Raw genomic sequence first — 17,564 nt, forward strand, 5'->3', positions numbered from 1 at the left:
TAACTCTATTTACTATATAATAAAAGTCAACAATACGATTAATACTTTTTCATTTTTCTTCAATTTTTTAACTATTCAATGTAATTTTTAATAATAATTTTTTAAAATTATTAATTACTTTTTTCACAATTCAACAATACAATCAATACTTTTTTTTTTCAACTATTCATTACTTTTTCACACTTTTTCTTATAATTCAACATCACAATCATTACAAATTAATTAAAATCAAAACTCAACCCAACTTTACCCTAAAACTAAACACACTATTCAAATCTCATATCTCGATCTCCATGAATTATAAGTAATATACACCGAAATGAAAAATCTCCGCGCCCGTGTTTTACTCCCATAACCACTGGAATTTTTCATTTTTCGTACGATAAAAAAAATACATGAGAAATATCACCGGAAAAAAAAAATACATGAGAAAGCGAAACGAGGAAGAAGCTAAAGAGGAGAGTGGGGGTGGTGAAGGCATGTGCGTCCCTATCACTCTCCTTCAACCCCAAAGTGACCTGTCGTTTTATGGGCGAGGGTCATATCATATATATATCAAGCAACAGGGTGGCCCTTTTCTCTTTTACACCCTCCGATGACGTGGCAGCCTCACGTGACCCATCTGGGCTGGTCCCGACATGTGATGCGTGGCTCCATAGGGAGGTCGACACGTTTTCAGCCGCTATTAGGTTGTTGGGAGGGGGTGGCAATGGAACAATTGGCATGGATAGATTCTTCCTCTTTTCTATTCTTTCCTTACTTCAAAACTTCGACATGTCTCATTCTCCTTTCTGTCTCTATGTAATCTCATGCCATGCCCATTTTGATATGATGTGTTTTTATGAGGGGGGATTTCACTCTCAATGGGGGCAACGCACTCTCCTTTTTCTCCTCCTTTGAACATGGGAGAGAGGGGAGCTATTAATTGGTTCGAGGACCACCACGAGACTGCTTCACGATCGTATGATACTATCCGATAGTACATCGATTATTACTCTCCACCTGTTATTAGGATCACAATTGCTGATGCATACTGTGATCAGCCCATTTCATGGTGGTCGGTGCTATTCCGAGCAAACCCTTATTGTTCCTGCGAGACCCGATTTCATTTGTTTTAGGCTATCTTATGTTGTGGTTGTGCATAAGGAATCAGAGATGCGTGGTAGTAAGACATGGCGTAATCCCTTGTTTTAGCTAGATAAATTGATGATTGAAGTTTTAAAGATCATGTCATGGCGGGGATCGATTGACCTTGGACCACATGCTCATGGTGGGCCACGAACTTGGGTAGTGGCTCATTTATTCATTGTGAAATTACTGTCAAGTGCGAAGAATTATAATTCAATATATGTTTGGGCTGTTCTCGAACGAGCAGCGGACATGTCCCGACTTGAAACCTCAGTCGACACATCATCTATCACCGGCACGTGAAATAGGAATAGTTCTTGACGGAGAAATTATTCTAATCGGACTCAATTAAGCCCACGGTTCTAAGCTTGCAACCACATGCTCACGATGGGGCCACTCTTGGCCCATTAACTAAATTACACGGACCCATACAATGTTCGGGCAGCTCTTGACCAGCAGTAGGCGCGTCCTGCTTAGAACCTTGGTCGCGCCGTAGTGCCCCCCGGGCATGTAGAATAGAAACGGTTCACAAAGGAGAACCTGAAAAGGCTTTTCTTAGCACGACTCTAAAGACAAATTGATGTTTACTTACATACTCGTAAACAACAAAGCAGATGACCACAAGCATCTTCGTCGAATGTTTTCCTGGGCTTTTGTAGAGGTTACACGCTAGGCATGCAAAACTACAGAGACTATAATACAACAGAAGGTTGAGAAGTTACCGAACACGATCCACTTTCTCTTGCATGATCAAGCCGACCACGTTCTTCACGAAGGCGTCGAAGCATTCTCTGCAGGCATTCGGCATCGGACCAGCCTCATGCTGCAGTTTAGCTTGATCAAGGTGAGGGCACACGGGACTTGGGAAGGAAGAGTATTGAATGGATTTAGAATGTTCCAACCCACAGGCAGCCAACACATGATGCGTGGATGCTCGCGCAATCTCTTTGAATGCATTTACTCCTGCAGGGATAAAAAGTGCCTCAACATGGTTCTATTGATTCGTTTTCGTCTTCAGAGATGTAGAAAAGAACAAATTACTGATATCATATCGAACTCAACATGAATCCCTACAACCAAATGCGAAATAACTCCGCCTTCTTTCGGGTCAGAATTTTATAGCCTTTTGGGAATGGGTGAAAAAAGCCACGGAACCGAGCAAACTGAAAAACGGATTGTTTAGCTTCAGTTTTTCAGGCATGATTTGGTTCCAGTTCAGACCTGGCTCAGAAAGACGAACCAAACTTGACTATTACAAGCCAAGTGCTAATTCACACTCGAGGAACATACCTAGCTGTTTGCCACGCATAAGCATCTTCAAGTTCTGTCTCACAAGAGACTGGATCTCACTCTTCAAACTCGGAGCACGCGAAGATCCTTCTCCAGATGTGCCTGAATATATCATGCCGTGATCAATGTCTCGTGATGCTCCGAGCCCATTTCCACTTCTAACTGGAATCGTTCTCAAATCAGGAAGATTCAGACGTTCTGGTGGAAATCTAGCTGCACCACCTTTCACAGAATGATCACCTGACTTAAAGGTCCTCCGCTCTTGCTTTTGCTCTCCCACTATACAGTAATTACTCGACTGAGAGGGATTCTGATGAACAGATCCTCCTCTTTCAGAAGCATTCCCTTTCATAATTAGGTCTTTTGCAGCATGCTGGACAGTCATCATAGAGTTACGACCTTGCCGTCTAGACTTGGCGAGATCCATCATCCTCCAGGCCTTGCTAACATCATAAGGGACTTTATAATGGGAAGAAAATGCTGATTTTTCACCTCCCTTATCAGTCAATTGCTGAGAACCAGAGGAAGATGCTTTTCCCAATCTATCATGTTCCTTCGGAAGCCTTTCAGACTGCTTTTGACTGTTCTTCTTGATAACAGATTCTGCGGGACCGGACGAGAAACTCACCGACCCGCGTCTCAAGGCATTCCAATTTTCTCGCAGTGCTTGTATGCGACTATGCACATCCCGACACTGATGCCTAGTTCTGGCACCAAATAGAGGAACCTTGCTCTCCCTTGTAGGGAGTGCTCGTCCTTCCCCATTAGAGACAGAACAAGATGGATTTAAGGGGGGTGAGGCTGGGGTTACTGGGCCATTAATCTCCGAGCTACTGCCTTCTCTCACGATACTGAGCAGTAAAGAAGAACGTGCCTCGTCACTTTCTTCTCCATCGGCCTGTGACTTTCTTAGAATGTTGCAGTCAGGGCACAACCAATCCCCCGTGGGCACAGTGTAGCCCAACCCCACACAGTACGTGTGAGAGGCAGAGTCACAAAGATCACAGAGCAGGAGAAGCCATTCATCCTGTGACCCCTTGCAAATAGTGCACTTGGACTCTGCATAAGGGTCAATAGTTCTGATTCCAAGCGGGTCATAAACCTGCAAATCAAGCATATATTTATAGATAAAAAAAGTGCTTTGAATCCCCACTCCGACGAACTAAGGCAAAGCTAAAACATGATTGGCAAGTAATTTGAATTGATTGCCTACGAATGCAGAGTAGACAAGAAGAGGAAAGGAGAAGAGGAGAGGCGAAAATAGGATCACACTCGAATAACCAAAGCAAATATGCCTGAGTACTATCCATATTATTGATATTCACACAAGATTACGAAAAAAGAAGAGTCATTGAAAAAACAATAAGCTGGCTCATTATGAAACTAAAAAGGCAAGAATGGAGGAAGTGCACAGCCTCCTCTGACTTCTTCAAGATCTTCATCAAGCTGAACTCAGTCTTCACATGGGATAGGCAAGACTCCAGATCTGCCTTCTCTTCATTCAAATCCTCAATCTCATTAAGCAACTTCAATGTGTCTTTGCATTTCTTGGTGAGCGACCTAAAACAGCTGAGCCTAAAGCCTAACTTCATGACATCATGCATCGTCTCAACCATATGCTTTAAATTTTCCTTCGACGGTAAACTCCAGTCTGAAGCAGCAAGCACCAGGACCTCCCCGGGAGCATTCAATGCTGCCGACCTGATACCCTTGCTGGACACGATTGAGTTCTCCCAAAATGCTCATTCAAGGTCATATACTCCCTCGAGATATCTAATCTGGCACTCAGGAAGCTCAAAACCATGAAAATCCTCATATGATTCGTGATCACTGCATGATCGAAAATATCTGCTGCCGATTCTATGTAAGCTTCCCGAGCCTCGATAAACAGGAGAAGCTGATTCTCCAAGCTCATTTGCATCACTATATGATGGACTTACAGGACTCCATAGTGAGGATGACCCCGAGGCAAACTTCCCATGCTCATCACTAAAAATGTTTTTGCGATGCGCACTCAAAACACGGGATGGCTCTGATGTAAAATGTGCATATCCATCTTGATCACTGTAAGCGCTGCTCTCTTTGCCACATTCTACATGATCAACCTCCCTAGTACCATCAATGCTGCCACCTCTGTTCGACCACAACTCGTCTCTTCTGCTAAGCACTTGACTGGGTTTCCCTGATGTTTCTCCTTCTGAAATAAGAAGGAAAATCAGAACGACGGGGACTCAGCGCCACTATTTCCATCATGGTGCTTCCTATCATCTGTATCTGTCTGAGAATAAGTAGCATCACCTTGATTGCTGCAATGACTATTCTCCTGCCTGTCGTCCACATGGTCATCATAACTATTATCATAGCTGTTGCCTCCATTCAACCACGGTTCATATTGTTCCTTATCTTCCTCAACCGTATATAATGGGGAAACAGCACCCCAATATGGTGTATCTGCACCATTGCTTCCATCATGGTCCTCTCCACTATTTGCACCTGTCTGAGAACGAGTATCATCATCCCAATCATGGCTGCTCTCCTCACTATAGTCTGCATTGTCATTACTATCACTACCATCATTTTCGCCAGCATCATTAGATAATGATGCATTCCTTCCGCTTTCATTACTCCTTCCATGATGACATGGGGAATCATCATTTCAATATGGTGAATCATAATCGCCACTTCCACCATTGTCCTCTGCCCTAACATCTATACCCATCTGAAAATGACCATCATCATCTTCATCATTATATTGGTTACTCTCCTCAGGAATGTGGACATGATCCTCATAATAATCATCATTGCCGTTCTCCATATTTCGCCACGAGCCATCCCATCTGCGACAACCATACCTAGCTTCCCTCTCATAATCGCTATCCACTACCGACATTAAATGATAATCTCTATATAGATCATTATATTGGCTACTCTCCACACCATAGTCTGCAAGGTTGGCATCACTACCATAACCCATCCCGCCCGATCGCAACTCATCTCGCCTACTATGGTCTAATGAATTCTCTATCCCTTCAAAGACCACAAATGTATGTCCCTCACCGAGAGAAGAACTGGTGCTACCCCTTCCACCGAATCTAGTCCACATAGTAGCATAATCATCTTCATCCGGCACAAAAACCCCAGCAATGCCATTCACACTATCATCAGGAGGTTGCTGCACATGGAGTTCGTTTCTCTCACAAACATGTTTTTACAGCCTAATCAAAAGTAAAGAGTTTCATCCAACAATAATCAGAACATGAAAAAGCAAACTTCCCTACAGGATCATCCAACCGATACAACAAAATTATTCTCTCCTGATAGCAAGAGCCACAATTCACACAAACAGACCGTGAAAGACAATCTAGCTTGCTCCTAGCTCGTCTATGCTGCCCCAATATCTCAGATAAAAGCACCCCAATGAACTCTTAGCCACAATCCAAGCCAAAATTAAATCTGGATATTAACTTATGCCAGTAATTCACAAATCCCTTTGACCATCTAAGGCTCCTACCCTCATAACTTAGTCTCTCTAAGGCTCCATTCAGCATTATAGAGTTCCCCCGCTTATCACTTCCATCATCAATTAACCTAATCAACAATTTCATTTAATCAGACTAACAACGAATTGAATATCGCTCGGGAACACTAAGCAACAGTAATACATGTTTGTAAACATCCAACAAAGATTGCGACAAAACAGAGAACCAGAACCGGGCAGAGCAGAATCATGAACCTACATGCCAATCCCAACAAAGTGACAGAATTTCGATGTAACATAGCAGGAAGAAGAAGAAACCTGATCACGGAGCGGGACATCAACGACTCTCTCGGTGTCAAAAACCCCTTCAATGGCGGGCCTGAGGATGGAGGAGAACCGCCGCTTGCACATGGGGCACCTGGACTCCACCTTGGCCCACTCCCTTATGCATATGAAGCAGAAGTAATGGTCGCAGCAGTCAATCATGCCCCTGATCGACTTCTCTCCCGCCGACGACAGGCAAATTCCGCAGCACAGGGAAGGCGAACCAGAAGAACAGGAGCCCCCGCCACCGTCGCCGGTGGCCGCCGCCTTCTTCCTCGAGGGCTCCCCCTCGTCCGTCGGAGCCGGCTCCAGGGTCCTCTGGCACTTGCTCGGGGATGACCGCGGGCTGCGCGTGTCCTCACGCGCCATCACAGACAGTGAGTGCCGCGAGTAAATTGGTCCCTCCCGTTGTTCCTTCGCGGGCTCCGACGTTTTATAGCAGCGGTTACAAACTAGGATTAACAAGCCGTTTTGGGCCGAAGGAATCGGCCCAACCCGAACTTTCCCTTTCCTTATCGGGCCCAATAAGATCTCATATCACGACGCCTATTGACTAAAACTACGAGATATTATCAAATTATTAGTTAAAATTAATTTTTTTCTCTGGATAAAAAAAAATTCTATAGATGGCATTTGGAAGGGCAATAATCTATTCGCATGCATCAAAATTTCTTTTAATGGGTCATTAACATAATTATATGCTCCTATTGTATCTTGTATTTAGTAACAGAGAAAAAATGTAAGACAATTCATGGAAGAAATTAGAAAAATATATATACATTAATGGATTTTTTTTTAAGAAATGGTGGGGGCTGAAGTGGGGAAAATCCAGCCACTCGCTCTGCAATTGCGATGGACCGGTTTTCATTTTTGACTATAAAATGTAGGTTTGAAATTCGTTAAAAGTATTACAGAATTCATGCACAAACTTTACTTGAAATGTAGGTTCAAAATTCATTAAAAGCATAATATAGTCCCGATAAATTATATGATAATATTGTATCTTGTGTTTAGTAACAGAGAAAAAAATGTAAGACAATTCATGGAAGAAATTGGGAAAAAATATATATACATTAATAGAATTTTTTTTAAAGAAATGGTGGGGGCCAAGGGTGGGAAAACCCGGCTACTCGCCCTGCAATTGTGACGGATCGATTTTCATTTTTTACTATAAAATATATACAGCTTAATTAATTATCAAAATGCTAATAAACTAATTAGAAAGGAATGAATAGATTTACGAGAAGGTATTGAGCGTAATGGATATACCACGTGACACTGTGTATCAAACACAAAAAAATCTATTTTTGTCAATAATAATTTTTGTTTTTGTGATATTATTAAAAATCAAAAGAAATGGAGGAACTATATTGGTCGGTGAAATTATTACGTGATATACCTCCTTATCCTTATAAGACTTTCTCTAGATTTAAGGGGCATGATTTACGTTCAATCTGTATATACTAAAGTCATTAATACGTCGTCATTGCACGCACCACAAATAACAAATGGCGTGTATTAATTAAATAGCGATAGAAATAGCCGCGGCCTAATAATAAAATAACAGTAAAGCATATATTTTCTTTTGGGTAGAAACGTTCAAATAATATTTGCGTCACCGTTTTACTATTCAAAATCAAAATTTTTAGAAAACATTTAGGCAATTTAATCAGTAAATAAAATAGAAAGTTCTGATAAGCAATCAACGCATTAAAAAGCCTTTTATTGACGCCACTTTTTCTCAAAACATGAAATAAATGTTTTCCTTAAATAAGATCTTATAAACGATGAGCTTATAAGTATCAGGAAAAATTACACCATATAGCCTAAGGTTAACACTTTTTCTTAGATCTATCACAACCTTGATTTTGTTTCTCGAGGTATCATAACGTTAATAATTTGGTTTCAAATCTATCGCGCCGTAAAACTTCCATCCATTTTTAACGAAAATACCGACGTTTATCCCAACTTTTTTGTTTTTCTCAATTTAATCCCAATCTTTTACTATTTTCTCAATATTATCCTAATAGGTTGGGATAAATTTGAGAAATTATGAAAAGATTGGGATAAAATTGAGAGAAAATAAAAAGGTTGGGATAAAAAAGAAAAAAATATTAAAAGGTTGGGATAGATTTGAAATCCACACACTCTCCACGTAACGGGTAACGTCAGCATTCTGTAAAAAATGGACGGAAGTTTTACAGCGGAATAAATTTGAAACCAAATTATTAATGTTAGGAAACCTCAGGAAAAAAAATCAAGGTTGTGATAGATCTAAGAATAAGTGTCAACGTTAGGCTGTTAGGTTATATGGTGCAATTAATCCTATATATTCAAATTAACCAACATATCTTTGTGTCTTAACACATTCCAGCCAGAGACTGGAAGAGGCGAGGCGGAACCGGGGGGCGATATGGATGATGACGATAGAATCTCGAGTTTGCCCGAGAATGTCAAGCACCAGATTATGTCCTTTACCAAACATCAAGAGAGTAGCAAGGATCACTTCGCTGTCGAAGTCGCGGCTGGAGACGTTCCAGATATCTGACTTCAGGGGCCGGATCATTGCACCGAATGCAGAGCTCCGTTACGTCATGATGGGGGAGGACAGTTGGGACGGGAGGAGCGAGAGCTTCATCAGGTTTGTTGACGGTGCTCTTGTGAAGTCCTTTGATCAAGGTTGAAGCTCTATACGACCGGAGACGTGGCTCCTCACGTCGATAGATGGTTAGCTATGGCTTTAGACCGTCATGTTAAGGAGCTGAGCTTCAAAATCATTAACAATCAGTCCTCGCCTAATAGGTCGATATATTCGATTCCCAGAAGGGTTTTATCAGCTGGGTTCATCAAATCCTTAACGTTTGATGGCGACATAATGATTGACGGAATAAGCGATGTGTGCATGCCGTCTCTGCGATCACTCAGTTTGTTGTCTTGCCAAATTACCGTCAGGTGCTCCATAGACTCCTCGGTAGCTGCCCCTTGCTGGAGGATCTTTCTCTACCCTCCTGCAATCCATTGTCCGTGATCAAACTCCCATATCTTGATTATCTCAAGAGCATGTCCGTGACTGGTTATCTCCATCAGCTTAAGGCTGTCAGCATCCAAGCACCAGCCTTGGAAAGGCTTCGCTTGAATTGCTATTTCCTGCAGGACCAAGGCATAAGTTTAGTAGTTCGTGAAAGTCCGAATCTCAGGTCCTTAGAGCTCCGAGGCGTCTTCCAGACCAATGAGTGGTTCTCTCGGTTCCTTTCCATGTTCCCTGGATTCAGTTTATGGAAAAGAATCTGGATTTTGAATCCGCTATTGAAGAAGATCACAGTAGTGAATTGTGATAACTTGGAGGAGATCAGAATCGAAACCCCGAAGTTGTTGTCCTTCTTGTTTGAAGCGTGCTGCAGTGCTGAACATGCGACACTGCCCTCCATATGGGCAGAGAGTCCTCTGGCTGTTGTGTGGTCGAATTCACATTTTCTTTCTCACAAGGTCCAATTGTTGGCCGGTTCCAGAAGCTCCAGGACATCCTCTCCGGATGGTCTACTACATTTAGATGCTCGGAATCATCCTATATCTTCACGAGGTATGGGATCGAACCATAGCAGCTTAAGGACACATTAATCTGCTGTTGGGTTATACGTCTTTTTTGCTTGTTCACATTGTACTATGTCATCTTTTACTCTTGCTGTATGTGCTTGAAGATGGTAGAGGTAGTCGTCTTGGTCAAAGGGGTGAACAAGAAATCGGTTTTATCAGAGCCAGGGACACTGCTTTTGAAAGTCATGTTTAAGCCATCCGGGAGGAGCTGCTATTCCGTGGCTCTAGATGGCTTGCTTTGGGCTTGCCGTCCTACAACTGTTTTTCTCACAGCATCATATCCATTCGTAAAGGTACTATCTCTTGCCATTGTGTTTGGACCTAAGATCCACTGAAAAGGGCTGATAATCGATGATATAGTTAATATGAATGTGAATGTGTTGTCCGCTGTTTGCGTAATGATCTTTGCTTTGGCCATAATCCCTAAGTCTTGAACTTTTTCCTGATCTACCAGCAATTTTCTTGCCCTTTTAGTTTATCTGCACGGCACTGGCAAACGGAGAAGAAGATGCCGAGTGCAGTCAAGGCGATGTCAACTGTTGGAAGCACGAAGATAAAGGCTTAACGATCGAAAGAGTTGAGGGCCTCCAACATCCCAGACCCTTAGATGGGAGCATCTTTTCCAGTTGGGCGCGTAAGCTCAGATTCGATGCTGGCAATGAAGTTTGTTTAAGATTGCAATGTTGAGAATAGCCATGGGATCGATCATGCTGGAATAACCGTGTCTTTCTATGTCCAGTGTACACATTTGCAGCTGCTCTGCTAAGTTCAGAACACAAACAGTTTTTTAGTATGTCTGACGGGCTTTAGTATGGCAAATTTGGATGAATAAAAACCGCTTCTCCGTACTCAATTTCTGCAAAACTGGTCGATTGAAGAACAGCTAATGCATCCTGTCTCAAATTATTATCAGATTGCACCATTAAAACTAATTTCGATACATATGGTATACCGAGCTTGGGATCTGGTTTTCTGGAAAAAAAAAAAAAAGTTCGCTTATTCTTGATCCCTTCTGCAAGTACCGTATAAACTGATTCACAAACTCAGCCAAATCACTTGGAAATCTTAACCTCATACACTCTCTTGATAAAGTCATCCAAATCATGCTCAGAGCTGCCGCCGGGTTTTATGGCACTCACAGCCACCTTACTGATTTCTCCAGCTCGAACCATCTCCGGCCGGGTAGCACTAATCGAGTCCCTCAGAATCCGTGACAACTCGGCTGCCTCTGGTATTTTCTTAGTCCCCTCTCCGACTCTGATCCCAACTCCTAATTGGTCCACCAGCAGCTTGGCGTTGGGGTACTGATCTGCCCCTATCGGCCATGTCAGCATCACCACCCCCGCCATGATCCCTTCCATCACCGAGTTCCATCCGCAGTGAGTTAGGAATGCGCACACTGCCCGGTGCCTTAGTATTAGCACCTGCGGTGCCCACCCCCTTATAACCAATCCCCTCCCGGACACCCGATCTTCGAAACCATCTGGCACTTTGCCGTAGTCCGCCTCCACTTTATTCTCTCCGGGATCCTTCACGCAGAGTACAAACCTGACCCCGCTCAAGTCCAGCGCGGCAGCCAGCTCATCCATCTGCTTACGAGTCAGGACCGTGCGGCTCCCGAAGCATACATACACAACTGATCCATCTGGGCAAGAATCGAGCCACGCCAGGACATCATCGGCCGGCAAGGAGGTAGGCCCACCGCGGCTGGCAGGGGCACACTGGTCGTCGTCGGGCGGCATCAATGGGCCAACGGCCCAGACGCGGTCGTGCCCGTAGTCTCTCTTTGTATGGTCGATATAATCCAGCTCCAGTTCTGCGAATGAGTTGAACAGCACGCCCCAGCTCTCCACGTCGGCGACGATGATGTCCCGGTGAAACTCCATAGTTGAGTCCCCGGCTTCGACGTAAACCTCAGAGAGCTGCCACGAGGGGTACGATGGGCAGTCAGGCAAGTCCGGGAAGGAGACTTCCGGTGTATCCTTGAGCTCGGGGAGATCTCGCCACAGCGAGAAGGCGATCGACAGGTAGGATGCACTGCAAGGGGAGAAGACGACGCGGGGGATGCCGAGCTGGCGGGCTAACTTGTCTGTCCAACCGAAGAGGAAGTCCGACACGATGACATCCGGAGGGGATGCCTGGGAGCCGAACCACTCAACCAAGGCCGGGGAGTGGAGGTCGCGGAAGCCGCGGATGGTGGTGAGGAGGTTGTCGATGGGGGCAACGGATGGAGGAGGCCGTGGCGGCGCTGGGAGGACGAGGTGCTGAAGAGAAGGCGATGGGTGGGCAGAGAGGAAGGGCTCGAGTATGGGGAGGGTGGCGGGAGTGACAAGGACCGTGACAGTGAGGCCGGGTCGGCTGAGGAGGCGGCGGGCAAGGTCCAGGATGGGGATGACATGGCCGGATGGCGGTAACGGGTATAAGAGAACGTGTATACTCGGACAGGCCATTTCTTGGATTGGACGGCGCTATCTTCCGGCTGATGTAGCTCAAAATCTATATATACACAATATATATAAACTTAGTCGGGTGGGATTTAAAAATATTAAAAAAGGAGAATTTTTAAAAAAATATGAAAAATTAATAAAAAGTCAAATATTTCAAATATTGCGCGGTACTTTAGACTTTAGTCGAGTCGAATCTAAAAATATTTTTAAAAAAAGAAAGAAAATTTAAAAAATTGAATATTAAAAATATTTTAAAAATTGAAAAAAGTAATGGAAAAAATACTAGGTCTATAGCCTCTCTCGTAATAAAAAAAAACTTCTAAATAATATTCAAACATTGACTTAGCAAAGAGGAGAGTCTAGATGGAATTAATTTTTTTTGAAACCTTGTATAAAATATAAAAAATTATAAAAAAAAAAAGAGTACAAAACAATTGAAATGGACGCATGAACGTTATAACATGTAAGGAGGAGAGAGGGAGAGAAGAGAAGGAGGGGGAATGAATGGAAGGGATAATGTAGAAAACACTACAACACAAATGATCTATAAAAATATAAATTAGAGACATTTAATTGTTTTGTTTCTAAATCTATACTTTCAAAAAAAGATATATATTTTTGTATAGTATTATTTGTCTCTAAATCTTTATTTTCAGAGAAAAATAAAATTGTGTCTCTATATGATATATAATTTGTCTCTAATACAATTAATTAAAAAATTATTGACTTAGGTATGAGCAATAGAGACTAATTTATACGCTTTTAAAGTGTATCAATGGATAGAGACTAATACAGAGTTGCTAAATTGAATTTGAAACATTTTTATTTTTCGAAGGTAAAAATTTTAAAAGTTATGAATAAAGAATCATGTAATTCGTTAATTTTACTTTATTCATTTCAATTTTTCATTCTTTCATCTTTTTTTCTAAGAACCATTTCTCGTGTGTGTGTGTATATATATATATATTCTTCATTCGATCTTTTCCTCAATGCAAGTATTTTCTTTTATCATTCTTTACATTTTTCTTCTCGGTTCTTTCTTCTCCTCACTATATCTCTCCTCTCATTCTCTACTTAAATTTGACGACCAAATCCAAGAAAAATTCGATGGCCGCAAGAATTTATAGCCTTTCCGCTCCACCAACAAATTGTTTACAAAAATTATTTTTGAAATTATCCAATATAATTTCAAACAAATTCAATCAAAAAAATTTCTTTAAAAAGATAAACTCTAACAAAATATTTTATTGGAATAAATATTATTATTTTGTAGGTTACTTAAAAATAAAACTTATAAATATAAAATATTAATGATTTATTTAGAATATAAATATTATCATTAAAGTATAATATATAACAAAAGTTGCGAATTTAGACAAGTAATGAGCATAGGTTCATTGGATAAGGCGTTGTTATACTAAAATAGAGGTTGAGGGTTCGATTCTCTTTGTTGTAGAATTAATTGTGTTGGTGGATTGTGTTGATGGATTAGGTTGGTTTATTTGAATTGAGGACCTGCCACTTGATTTCGTAAAAAAATATTTACGTTTTTTTGTAAAGCTTTATATATATGAAAAAAATATATTGAGGCAACTATATTTACTTCTAAAAAGTATACAGAGACAATTTTGTGGGTTACTTTTTTTTTAGTGGCAAATAATTTGTTTCTTTCTGGACTAATTAGGAGCAAATAAAAACTTATTTCGAATTTGTCTCTAAAGTCTATGGAAATAGCACCTATAGGGTGAATTAATTTAGTCTATAAAAGTTATAGAGACAAATAAATGGCCTATAGAGACATTTAATTCCGTTTCAATAGCTCATTTGTGTTGCAGTGAAAATTGATAGTTATTAAGAAAAAATTACAATTCTCGTTAATCATATAGTTATTATTAATTAGTATTATATTTTTAAGATGCAATTCAAAAAGTAAAAGTTAGAGGGAAGTCTTGTTGCTAGTTTATTATGGCACAGAAAATTATACTAAAAATCAAAGAAGATATAGCGCAGTAGCGTACGTTTTCGTTTGACAACCAAGAAGTTGTCAGTTTAATATCCAGTGAAACTACCGTACTTCTTTATTAGTTATTAAAGTTAAACTATCTCTTATAATCGAAAAAAAAAATGTGCCAAAAGAAGAGTGAGTTCAAACACCACCAATCCAAGTCTAAAAATTGTCTAGGGATGCACCGACATTAGAGTAATATTTCAAAATCGAATCTTGACTTTTCTGGAAAAAGCTAAATGCGACCAAGCGAAAAATCCTCGGCAAGTGAAGATCCTGTTCAAGATCAAGTGTATATGAGGGTATTTTCGTAATAAGAATTTTATAAAACTTATAGAGAATATACACGCATATACGGGCTTCAGATTGGTCAAACAAATGTGCTTAATTAATCGAGACAAGTCCTGACATTACGGATTTAAATGACTCCAACTGAAAAGATAATATTCGAGATAAACCATTGTACGATTCCCCAAATAACCCTGATGTGCTTAATTAGATTTGATGATTGGGCCTTTCAAGTGGGTTGGCTTTTACGAGGACAAAATGTAAGTTAAGTGGGACGACTTTGAGTCAACACTATGGCGTTTTTCGATTGCTCCATCTACTAGTCTTCTACCCTTAAAGGGCCTAAACTATGTATGAATAGACATTAGTCACACCGAAAGAATAAATAAACCGTTTTCTTTTACAATTCTTCTAACATGACCCGTGACATGGGCCATCATTGCCGTTCGCTACCGTGAATCCACATGGGTCTTGCGAGCAGATGGCGGTGATGACCTCGTGTCACCTGACACGGGTCATGTTGAAAATTCCATTTTTCTGAATATTATATGTGACATTTTCATATTTCATGAGACCAAAATTTTTTAATGTGAAAGTGTGACTTTCTAACGATTACTATCATAAGGAATGCTAGGGATTGCGTAACTCACTCTATTAGAGCCATTAAATTTACTGTGTAAAGGTTTCGAATTTCAAATATGATATAATATGTGTCTAAATCTCCAAGAAGCAATGGTTCTTTAGAACCAACAAATTATTGGTTATGCAATAAACAGTCTCAATTTCAGTAAAAAAGATAACATAAATATTAGTTTCAGTTCTGAAAAGTATACTTGTTGGAAGTTGTTAGTGATTTTAAATACTCAATAATCAGAATTAGAAGAATAATCTCTCTTATAAATGGTCTTAATAAAAATGGCTTCTTCAAAACCATTCCCTGTGTGCACAATTGATATACAATACAATTACTATAAAAATAACAATTCCTCGACCCATTACAGATAGAGGATGACTTTATTCTTTCACATAATTCATAGAATATGGCGCCTTTAGTAATGATTTACATAAGCTGGTTACTAAAATATAAATATAAAGAAAATAAAAAGCAGTGATTAGTCAAAGTATATGATTGTTAGTCATTTACTTGGACATCTTAACCTCACAGATTCTTTTAACGAAATTGTCCAAATCGTGGTCCGAGCTTCCTTCGGGCTTTATCGCACTCAAGGCCGCAATACTGATCTCTTTGGCCTGGACCCTCTCCAGCTGTGCACCGCTGACCGAGTCCATCAGAATGCGAGCCAGCTCGACTGCCTTGGGGATATTCGTGGTCCCCTCCCCGACTCGGATCCCAACACCTAATTGGTCCACCAACAACTTCGCATTAGTGAATTGGTCTGCCCTCATCGGCCACGTCAGCATCACCACACCTGCAGTGACTCCTTCGATCGTCGAGTTCCATCCGCAATGAGTTAGGAACGCGCTCACCGCCCGGTGTCGCAATATCAGCAGCTGTGGGGCCCACCCCCTTATAACCAAGCCCCTCCCAACCACACGATCTTCGAAACCATCAGGTATGGAGCTGTAACCCGTTGCCACTTGCCGATCGTCGGGATCCCTCACGCAGAGTATGAACCTGACCTTGCTCTGGTCCAGCCCAGCAGCCAATGCATCCATCTGCTTACATGTCAGCATCCCGCGACTCCCGAAGCACACGTAGACTACCGATCCATCCTGACATGAATCGAGCCACGTCATGACCTCGTGGGCCGGAATGGAGCTGGGCCCACCTCGATGGTCCACCTGGTCGTCTTGGGTTGGCAACAGCGGGCCCACTGCCCACACCCGGTCATGACCGAGGTCTCTCTTCAAGTACTCAATGTATTCGCCCTCCAGCTCAGCAAACGAGTTGAACACCAGGCCCCAGCTCGCCACGTCAGCAAGCATGCTGTCGCGATGGAATTCCGAGGAAGGGTCCATGACTTCTGCATAGTTCCGGTACGCCTCAGGAATTTGCCATACGGGGTACGATGGGCAGTTCGGTAATTTCGGGAAGGAGATTTCATTCTCTGGCGTATCTCCCAGCTTCGGAAGATCCCGCCACAGCGAGAAATTGATCGAGAGGCCAAAGACGCCGGAAGGCGAAAAGACGACTCGGGGGATGCCGAGCTGTCGGGCTAAGTGGTGGGTCCAACCAAGGAAGAAGTCCGAGACAATGGCGTTCGGCGGGGAGGCATGGGAGCTGAACCAATCCAGGAGGGCCGGCGAGTGAAGATCATGGAGTCCGCGGATAATGGAGACGAGACGGTTGAGAGGGCCAGTGCCGGTGGAGGTTGGAGGTGGAGGCGGGGCAGGGAGGATGAGGGGCTGAAGAGAGGGCGGAGGGTGGGCTGCTAGGAGGGGCTGGAGCAAGGGGAGGTTACCAGGGGTGATGAGGACGGTGACGGTGAGGCCGGGTCGGGCGAGGAGGCGGCGGGTGAGGTCGAGGATGGGGATGATGTGGCCGGAAGAAGGGAACGGGTACAAGAGGAGGTGGAGGATGCGATCTGGTCCCGCCATTTCTTGTTTTTCCTCCATGGTGAAAAGGCTTTATATATACGGGCATGTATATATATATATGTATGTGTGTGTGTGTGTGTATAACAGAAAATGGGCACGAATTGCCCTCACTATAAATGTGTAAAACCTGGACGGTCCAACTTCGTGCCAGCAATTCTCGAATCAGTCAGCGTACCAATTCCATTAACAAGAATGGAGGAAATTAATTTTTATGCAAATCCTTGAAAATTGCATGCCAGTTTTTCTCTTCAAACCCTTCCATCCGGACTGCTGGCGGTATCTCGGCGGCTTGGAGTTTAGTTTCTATGTAGAATACAAAGATAAGATGATTTGCTTTCACATTGCTTCTACGGACGTCATGACTCACGTCATGAAGTCCTTGCAGAATTATACGGCCTATATATATATCATTTTCTTTCCGTCATTCCGACCGGCCATTCTTAATTCTTTT

The 17,564-nt window shown here is 42.1% G+C and overlaps 4 protein-coding genes across 5 annotated transcripts; 1 reads left to right on the forward strand and 3 right to left on the reverse strand.

Annotated features, from left to right (window-relative positions):
- Window positions 1-1,325: 1,325 nt before the first annotated feature.
- LOC116213867 lies at window positions 1,326-6,635 on the reverse strand. Its single transcript, XM_031548976.1, has 4 exons — window positions 6,215-6,635; window positions 2,419-3,520; window positions 1,851-2,091; window positions 1,326-1,668 (listed from the first exon to the last, which is right to left on the reverse strand). The coding sequence occupies exons 1-4, from the start codon at window positions 6,587-6,589 to the stop codon at window positions 1,602-1,604; spliced, it is 1,785 nt and encodes a 594-aa protein (XP_031404836.1). The 5' UTR covers window positions 6,590-6,635; the 3' UTR covers window positions 1,326-1,601.
- A 1,973-nt stretch (window positions 6,636-8,608) lies between these two features.
- LOC116215548 lies at window positions 8,609-10,832 on the forward strand. Of its 2 annotated transcripts, none has more exons than XM_031551293.1 (3): window positions 8,609-9,800; window positions 9,919-10,107; window positions 10,269-10,832. In XM_031551293.1, exons 1-3 carry the CDS (start codon window positions 9,771-9,773, stop codon window positions 10,377-10,379), a joined length of 330 nt encoding a protein of 109 aa, XP_031407153.1. In that variant the 5' UTR covers window positions 8,609-9,770; the 3' UTR covers window positions 10,380-10,832. The 2 variants fall into 2 exon arrangements, with proteins under 2 accessions (XP_031407153.1, XP_031407152.1); XM_031551292.1 differs by having other exon boundaries at window positions 10,289-10,832.
- Window positions 10,706-12,314, reverse strand: LOC116215547 (flavonol 3-O-glucosyltransferase UGT89B1-like). Its single transcript, XM_031551291.1, has one exon. The coding sequence runs from the start codon at window positions 12,262-12,264 to the stop codon at window positions 10,867-10,869; it is 1,398 nt and encodes a 465-aa protein (XP_031407151.1). The 5' UTR covers window positions 12,265-12,314; the 3' UTR covers window positions 10,706-10,866.
- A 3,205-nt stretch (window positions 12,315-15,519) lies between these two features.
- On the reverse strand, window positions 15,520-17,228 carry LOC116215330 (flavonol 3-O-glucosyltransferase UGT89B1-like). Its single transcript, XM_031551001.1, has one exon. The coding sequence runs from the start codon at window positions 17,129-17,131 to the stop codon at window positions 15,695-15,697; it is 1,437 nt and encodes a 478-aa protein (XP_031406861.1). The 5' UTR covers window positions 17,132-17,228; the 3' UTR covers window positions 15,520-15,694.
- Window positions 17,229-17,564: the final 336 nt, after the last annotated feature.

Source organism: Punica granatum, chromosome 7 (genome assembly GCF_007655135.1).
Source record: "Punica granatum isolate Tunisia-2019 chromosome 7, ASM765513v2, whole genome shotgun sequence".
In the NCBI taxonomy this organism is placed as follows: domain Eukaryota; kingdom Viridiplantae; phylum Streptophyta; class Magnoliopsida; order Myrtales; family Lythraceae; genus Punica; species Punica granatum.

Coding starts and splice junctions, on each gene's coding strand:
- LOC116213867 (XM_031548976.1), bottom strand. CDS start 6,589: ATGGCGCGTGAGGACACGCGCAGCCCGCGGTCATCCCCGAGCAAGTGC. Junction 3,521..6,214: donor ATGTCCCGCTCCGTGATCAG/GTTTCTTCTTCT, acceptor CTTGATTTGCAG/GTTTATGACCCGCTTGGAAT. Junction 2,092..2,418: donor TATGCGTGGCAAACAGCTAG/GTATGTTCCTCG, acceptor TTATCCCTGCAG/GAGTAAATGCATTCAAAGAG.
- LOC116215548 (XM_031551292.1), top strand. CDS start 9,771: ATGCTCGGAATCATCCTATATCTTCACGAG. Junction 9,801..9,918: donor TCATCCTATATCTTCACGAG/GTATGGGATCGA, acceptor ATGTGCTTGAAG/ATGGTAGAGGTAGTCGTCTT. Junction 10,108..10,288: donor CATCATATCCATTCGTAAAG/GTACTATCTCTT, acceptor TTGCCCTTTTAG/TTTATCTGCACGGCACTGGC.
- LOC116215547 (XM_031551291.1), bottom strand. CDS start 12,264: ATGGCCTGTCCGAGTATACACGTTCTCTTATACCCGTTACCGCCATCC.
- LOC116215330 (XM_031551001.1), bottom strand. CDS start 17,131: ATGGAGGAAAAACAAGAAATGGCGGGACCAGATCGCATCCTCCACCTC.